Here is a 7874-nt window from a genome sequence, read left to right on the forward strand (position 1 = left end):
AATACTGTCTTGAGAAACAACCCCCCTCCCCAAACTTGTCATTTCAATGCCAGACTAACGTATAAGGCAAGTTTCCTTCTATATATACTAAGTCTAATGATAGTAGTGGTGGCTGTTCGGCTTCCTAATGTTTCAAGCTGCTCATGTTGTGCTCTCATAAATTTATTTTTGTTGCTCATTAGCTTGTAATTTTGCCAGTTATGAACTGCAAATATCTGATGTGCAGGATATGTAGCCCCTATGAAGGGGCTATGACCCACGTGTTGAGAACCATTGATAGTAGAGGGACCTTACCCACCCTAGCTAGCTCCTGGAATGCTTAAATTTCCTGTGTGCCTTCTGTATAGTACAGGCTCCAAGCTAGCTTAGCCCTTTTGAGCATGTTTACTCAAGTTACAATTACCTAATTCAGAGTGTGAGGCCACAGCTGCAGCTCCCCTGGCTGACTGCTGGCCCGGCACTGTGTGAACTGGGTGTGGTGGCACACTCAGGTTCCAGCACCCAGGAGGTGGAGGCTAGTCATGGCTAATTCCAAGCCACTCTAGTTGATAGGATACCCTGCCTCAGGAGCTGAGGTGGGGGACAGCAGGAAAAGTTAACGCTGTCTCAAAAACAAACTGCTCACTTACTGAGATCTCGACAGGCAAACAAGAGGCTGGAAAGATGGCTCAGTAGTTAAGGGCACTACTCCCAACATCCTGTGGCAGACATGACACAACCTTGGATGCCACCTGACTTATTCTGACCTCCACTGGTAGCAAGTACAGGCCTACATGTAAAACATCCATGCATTTACACACACAAAAGGTGAATTAAAGGAAATTTAACAGTTGGGCATGGCCTTGTGTTCCTTTAACTTGAGCACAGAGGGCTCGGGAGGGTTAGAATTCTGTGTCCTGGTGTCACCACAGAGTTCTAAGACAGCCAGAGATACAGAGACCATCTCAAAACAACCGTTGAAAACACAAATGTAAATGGGCTAAATAAATGGTGGTGTTTGTCCCATGGGAGCCAGCAACCTCGTTTCTTTGACAGAACCTTACACCAGGACCTGGTGCTCCCCGTTAGGCTAGGCTGGCTGGCAAGAGCTCTTCAGGAGTAACAGCTATTAAACTTAGGTCCCCATGCTCACACAGCAAGCACATAACCTATACTGTGCCACCTACATAGTCCCCACAGGGTTTTGATCACTAGTGACAGGTATCTTCACACCAAACAAGCCAAGTTTTAATGTGTCAAGATCCCATGTATAAAACACACAATAAGTCTGAGTACTTCCATGCCTAGTCGTTGTCTAATGATTTTTTCTGTGAAAGAGATTTGCTCCAGGTTACCACAGCTACTAAGGGAAGACTAATCCCCCGTGAGACTGACTGACTTCCTAACAAGGCCTCGCAGCCGTATCATTCTAAATGCAACTCAACTATGAACAAAGTCAAAACACCGTGTTTAGCACCACACACACCACACACACCAGAGGCTGTGGTCTTCTTCACCACACACCAAGTCACAAACGAGGGACACCTGCTGGGACTGCGGTGTGGGGTACTGTCCCAGCCTTTACTTATAACCAAATCCAAACCCTAACCAACCCAAAACCTCTCAAAATCCACTTAAACTGGACCCCTGCACCACAGTCCATGCACAGGGCACCCCAACCCAGTGCTCAGTCTTAGCTGCGGGGAGGCCCTGGAGTCCAGGACGCACGCTGCTGCTCCCAGCAATTCTCATCCAGGCTTTCTTTAAGTGCTTGATGTCTCAGGATCTGAATGTGGCCAGACTCCTTTCACAAACACACAAAAGTAACATGTATTTCTGAGAAAATTTTATTGGCCTTTTGGATAAAATTTATTTTCCAGGAAGGATGATCCCATCATACTGAAAGAGAAGAAATTGTATGTTTTCAGAACAAGTGTCAAAAGCAGGAACTGCAGCAAAAACTAATGTTTGAGAATTCTGATTCCAAATACCTACAACTCAAGACCTCAACCAACCCTGGAAACCATTTACCAAAGTGCCCAATACTCATCTTTACACAAGCTACCCACCAAATAGCATTGTTTCAGAGCTCCCGACCCAACACCAGTCACCAACACCACAGACCACCAGTTCACTTGGGATATCAGCATTACCTTCTGCTGGAACCAGCGCATGGCCTCCTCTTTGCTGATTCTGTGTTTGGCCCCAATGCAGCCTGTTCTGCGCTTCTTGTCTGCGATGCTGAAACCTGGCCTACCCAGCACCTGCACCAGAATAACCAACAGTCACCCAGCCAGCTCAGGGTGGAGTCAGCAGCGGACAGACAGGGCTCGCACTTTAGAGACTGATCTTCAAGTCATCTAGAAACCTAATGGATTCTGAACCAAGACTAGCACCTCAGCTACCCAGGCCAGAACACAGCAAGCACCACACACATATGCCCTGCAGGCTCCTTCCCAACTGGTCCCTAACCTTCTAACTCCAGTCTCAAGAGGGATCTGGTTCCCCTAACCTCTGTTGGCACCAGGCACACACACGGTGCAGACATACATACAGGGAGTTCAAGGCCAGCATGGGCTGTAAATCAAGGACCCTGCCTCAAAACAAAACCTGTAACATGTGCAATGTGGAAAACTTTAAGTGTTCCAAAGCAGCACATTTGTCCCCTTGGCCCAGCACTTCCCACAGCTCTGCCGCCGTCACCTCTGTCCAGGCAAAGCGCTCTGGTAACAGTCATTCCCACATGAAAACCCCCACTTGAGCAGTCTGCACCCCCCCCCACGTTTCCATGTCTTCCTCACATAATTCATGTGCCTGAGACTAAGGGGATGAGTGGAGACAGGGTAGCCAGTGCTAGGGGAAGGTGGCACAGGATCATCCAGAGAGCTTTGCAACAGCAGGGAACCAATCAACCCTGTGTGGAGCTGGACTTGTACACTCGCTACAACGAGGCCCTTTTCTAAGGGGACACAGGCAGACAAAACACAAGACTTCAGCCCAGCACTCCATCAAATAGCAAGACAGCACGTGTGGATGACGACGACAGAGGAGCAGCAGGCCCCTCTCCCCAAAGGTAGCTTGGGATTGAGAACCCCACATACCACATAGAAGTCCAGGCCGTAGATACCAATGCTTGGGTCGTATTTGATGCCCAGGTCAATGTGTTCCTGAATGCCAAAACCAAAGTTCCCAGTATCCGAGAAGTTATTTTTCCGCAACTCGTACTCCCGCACCTGGGGAGACACAGGAAGTGACCGTGTTATTCAGCGTGGTCAAGTAGCCCAATATGCGCTCAGACCAACACCCAGTAGTAGACAGAGCAAAACTAAAACTCTGTGCAACCTGTCTAGGAGCACAGGCTACTCCTCCCTCCCCTAAACCAAGTCATGTCCCAGCTACAAGTCCCATCAAATGACCCCCACTTCCAAAGAATAGAGAAAATCCCAAGGACAGAAATCCAAGAAGTCATCCTGAACACACAAAGGCACTACATGTGTATATATAACCCATCTGACACTGCAGCTGCCTCCACCCCACCAGCCTCACCTTCAAGCCTTTCTCCAGAATTTCCTCTGCCTTGGCTCCACGGACTGTGCAGTGAACAGCGATCTTCTCGTTTCTTCGGATGCCAAAGGACCTGACGGTGTACCTAGCTGCAGGATGGGAACACAGAGGCAGATGCTGACTGCATCTAGTGTGTTAATCGATGTCGTCCGTAACACAGAACTTTCAATTTCTCAGCTACCCAGTCATACTTCAGCAACGAAGAACCCAAAGCAGCATTTCAGTGCCCAGAGTTCATGACCACAGTGAGTCACACAGGTTAGGAAGGCCGTTTGACAGAATTTCAAACGACGCCCAGGCTGGCCTAGAACTGGCAGCAATCCTCCTGCTTCAGCCTGGGTACCGGGGTTACAGTTGTGGGCTGCCAGGCGATCATGCTCTAACCTATCCATGTCCAGAATGGGGTGTGGGAGGGACAAACTGGGAGACTAAGACTGACGAAAGCTAGCATTTTCAAAAAGCTGGCTGTGGTACTTAGAAACAGTATCGCAACCCAATCACAGAACTCCCACAATCACACTAGCAACAGACTCCATGTTTCAAGCACATGAACTCCTCTCCTGTGGCCAAACAAGGCAATCACAATTCATTTTAAGGAAGCCGAGGTAGAGCCAAAAGTTAAGAAGCACTGAGGCGGGGCTGGAGAGATGGCTCAGTGGTTTTAAGAGGACCTGGGTTCAATTCCCAGCACTCACATGCTGGTTCACATGTTGCCCAAGTTAGGGTAACAGGATCTGATGCCCTCTTCTGTCATGTGCATATACATGCAAACAGAGCGCTCATATACAAACATAAATATATATGTATACACATATATCTCTCTACATATGTTTATGTAGATATACAAAGCATGGATCATCATCCCCACGGTGTGTGGCCGAACACTACACGGCTACGATAGGCTAACTCACTTTGCACGCCGGTTGTTCCGGTTGGAAGAACCAAGGCCTTCCAATCCACCCCCCTCTGGCCAGCTCTTCCCCACTCACCTTTGGAAAACACAGGGGTCTGGCCTGTGAGCTGCTCCAACACCTTGGCCGCCCGGGTCAGTCTGTCTCCACTCTCCCCCACGCAGATATTGAGGCAGAGCTTGCGGATGCGAAGTTCCCGCATGGGGTTCTCCTTCTCACCTTGATCTTGCTGGGAAGATTAACACAGCTATCAACACCCTCGCGACCCGCCAAAGTCGAGAAGCCAATGTCTTCTCCACGGATTCCTACCGTCCCGAATCCTGCGTGAGCCCTCAGGACTACAAGGGTCTCAGTGATTGGGGCCGACACGGAGAGTAAGCCTGAACCCTAAGAGGTCGGTGTGTCGGGTACAGAGACTAGGGATTATAGAAAAACAATCGCACAGCGGAGAATACAATGTAACCCTACATGACAAACTGCAGGACACACGGACCTAGGCGACATGCCGTCCCCCTTCCCAAGCTGTCTGCAAGCTAACGCCAGTCCTGAGAGCAGGGACCCCAGGACCGATCAAGCTGCAAGTCCCCAGCGCTGAGACCCAACATGGAGCTCGCCACGTTCCGCTCGCACTCCCGGCAGCCCCCAGACCCCGCGTCTGGGCCCTCGGGGCCGCTGACCTGAGCCCCATCCCTAGGATGGGCGGCGACGTGACGTGCGAGCTCTGCGCCCGCACAGCACTGCCGGGCTTAATGCCACCAGCCTCGCGGGCTCCGTCCTCCTCCAGCCACCGGCGAAACAGCCCTCGTGGGCTCCGCCGGCCGCGGATGGAGATGGATGAAAGAGGCAAAGCCAACTCTGGCCTACTCACCGCCATGGTGGAGAACAGGAAGAGAGAGGGAGACTTCCGGCCCCGTGGCCTTATGGGTCAGGAGGCGGGCTTTCCTTCTCGGCTGACACGCGAAGTGAGAGTGGGAAAGAGAGGCTCGCCTGTCGTGGCGCTGCGTCCTCTTGTGGACAGTCCTCGAAACTGCGGTCATCTCGGGCAGAAGATGCTTTCGAAAACCAGGTAGACTGAAGTGTTCTTGAGTCCATCGCTCCAAGAACAGTCTCAGAACCGGTGGATCTTGAGTGACTTCACTGCCCAAAATCCATTAAATCAATTGAACAATTGGCTAGAGAGAAGGCTTTACAGTTAAGAACAAAGTTCCCAGCAGGTACAAGATATTTGAACACTTGTTGTGCCTCCAGTTCCAGGGAGACAGATTCCTCTTCTGGCATCTCCTGGCATCAGGCCATGCGTGCATGTAGGCAAAACACCCATATAAATGAAATTAAAAAAAAAAAGAAAAAAAATTTTTTTGTTGTTTTTTGTTTTTCGAGACAGAGTTTCTCTGTATGGCCCTGGCTGTCCTGGAACTCACTCTGTAAACCAGGCTGGCCTTGAACTCAGAGATCAGCCTGCCTCTAAAAAGCAAAATTTTTAAAATAAGCTGAGGCTGGAGAGATGGCGCAGTAGTTAAGAGCACTGACTGCTCTTCCAGAGGTCCTGAGTTCAATTCCCAGCAACCACATGGTGGCTCACAATCAACTAAAAGGATGCCCTCTTCTAGTATGCAGGTGTAGTGCAGAGAGAGTACTCATTACACAAAACAAGTAAAACGATAGAAGTAAACTTCAGATTCTAGGCCATTTACTTTGTAACAATGTTAAACAAATCAGAGTGGTGGCTTAAATCAGCTGCTCCAGTCGGATGCCCTTCTCTTGGTTCTGAGGGAACCAAGCACACACTTTCAAGGACATATGTGCAGGAAAAACTTAAATACAGATAAACTAATAAACAATAAAATTTGAAAATAGAGTCCTGAGCTGTGAATACATGCAGGTGTGCTTTGATTCAACTAGCTAGTTACTAATTAAAATTACCTCAGTCTGTTTTCCCCTTGTGTAAAATAAGTATGCCTGTGTCAGGGTTACTGTGAAAATTCAGTGTGTAAGTTGTTACTTTTATGAGCCTACAACATCCAAACAATACCCACCAAGTATTAGACATGGTAGCTAAAAAGAAAAAGGATATCAGAGGTGATGCACACACACACACACACACACACAGAAAGAGAGAAAGAGGAAGACTTTTGTTTGTTTGTTTGTTTTGTTTTGTTTTGTTTTTTCGGTTTTTCGAGACAGGGTTTCTATGTATAGCCCTGGCTGTACTGGAACTCACTCTGTAGACCAGGCTGGCCTCAAACTCAGAAATCTGCCTGTCTCTGCCTCCCAAGTGCTGGGATTAAAGGCGTGCGCCACCACCGCCCGGCTAAGACATCTTTTTTTAAAGATTTATTTATTTATTTTATGTATATGAGTACACTGTAGCTGTACAGATGGTTGTGAGCCTTCATGTGGTTGTTGGGAATTGGATTTTTAGGCCCTCTGCTCGCTCAGGTCAACCCCGCTCAATCTGGTTGGCCCTGCTCACTCAGCCCCGCTCACTCAGTGCCTGCTCACTCTGAGCCCAAAGATTTATTTATTATTATACATAAGTGCACTGTAGCTGTCTTCAGACTCGCCAGAAGAGGGCAACAGGTCTCATTACAGATGGTTGTGAGCCACCATGTGGTTGCTGGGATGTGTTGCTCAGGACCTTCGGAAGAGCAGTCAGTGCTCTTACCCGATGAGCCATCTTGCCAGCCTGAGAAGAAGAAATCTTACAATGGCTTAGAGACAATGGCATCTGAGACAAGATCATCAGTTACAGACTGTAGGACACGCCCCCTTCCAGGGTTACATTGAATCCTCAGAAGCTGAACTCAAGGATGAGAACTACAGATCCACATCCCAGGCAGAAGCTGGCCTTCCTGAGTCAGCCAGTTTCTCTAACATGAATGGGTGGGCAAAGAAGAATACCCATGCCTTTGGTAGAAAAGGGGCCTATCCTCTCCTTTCTGCCACCCTCAATACCCTTCTCTAACCTACACAGGGGAGACAGAAGTCCCCCAGAATTTCCAACCTTCACATCCCTGCCATGGCACATGAAACCTACACATGCAAGTAATGAGGATTTTGGTTTCTTTAAAAACCCAGTTATGGCTGGGAGGTGGTGGCACAGGCCTTTAATCCCAGTACTTGGGAGGCAGAGGGTTTTCTGAGTTCGAGGCCAGCCTGGTCTACAGAGTTCCAGGACAGCCAAAGCTTTACAGAGAAACCCTGTCTCGAAAAACAAACAAATAAACTAACAAACAAAAAACAGTTATGTTATGTGATTATGTTCTTGTTTTGATCCCAAGTGGGGGACATGGGGCTGCTTCTGATTATCCACAGCCACTAACTATGATTTATCTTATGCTCTAGAAGGGGCATGATTTTTGCAAGCTGTAGATGTTTATGTTTGAAATTCTGTTTTGCTTTTTGTTTGTTTGTTTTGTT

At 48.5% G+C, this 7874-nt stretch overlaps 1 protein-coding gene across 1 annotated transcript; it reads right to left on the minus strand.

Annotated features, from left to right (window-relative positions):
• Positions 1–1808: 1808 nt before the first annotated feature.
• On the minus strand, positions 1809–5427 carry Rpl11 (ribosomal protein L11). Its single transcript, XM_031379088.1, has 6 exons — positions 5323–5427; positions 4533–4683; positions 3526–3632; positions 3081–3212; positions 2133–2243; positions 1809–1878 (listed from the first exon to the last, which is right to left on the minus strand). The coding sequence occupies exons 1-6, from the start codon at positions 5326–5328 to the stop codon at positions 1849–1851; spliced, it is 537 nt and encodes a 178-aa protein (XP_031234948.1). The 5' UTR covers positions 5329–5427; the 3' UTR covers positions 1809–1848.
• Between the last annotated feature and the right edge of the window lie 2447 nt (positions 5428–7874).

The sequence above is a fragment of the Mastomys coucha genome, unplaced genomic scaffold (genome assembly GCF_008632895.1).
Source record: "Mastomys coucha isolate ucsf_1 unplaced genomic scaffold, UCSF_Mcou_1 pScaffold18, whole genome shotgun sequence".
NCBI lineage: Eukaryota > Metazoa > Chordata > Mammalia > Rodentia > Muridae > Mastomys > Mastomys coucha.

What these genes read in the sequence shown, in the direction of transcription:
- Rpl11 (XM_031379088.1), bottom strand. An exon ending in GACCCCTGTGTTTTCCAAAG is followed by an intron (nt 3,633 to 4,532) that starts GTGAGTGGGGAA and finishes CCCATCCTGCAG; the next exon opens with CTAGGTACACCGTCAGGTCC. An exon ending in TGCGCTGGTTCCAGCAGAAG is followed by an intron (nt 1,879 to 2,132) that starts GTAATGCTGATA and finishes CTTCTCTTTCAG; the next exon opens with TATGATGGGATCATCCTTCC.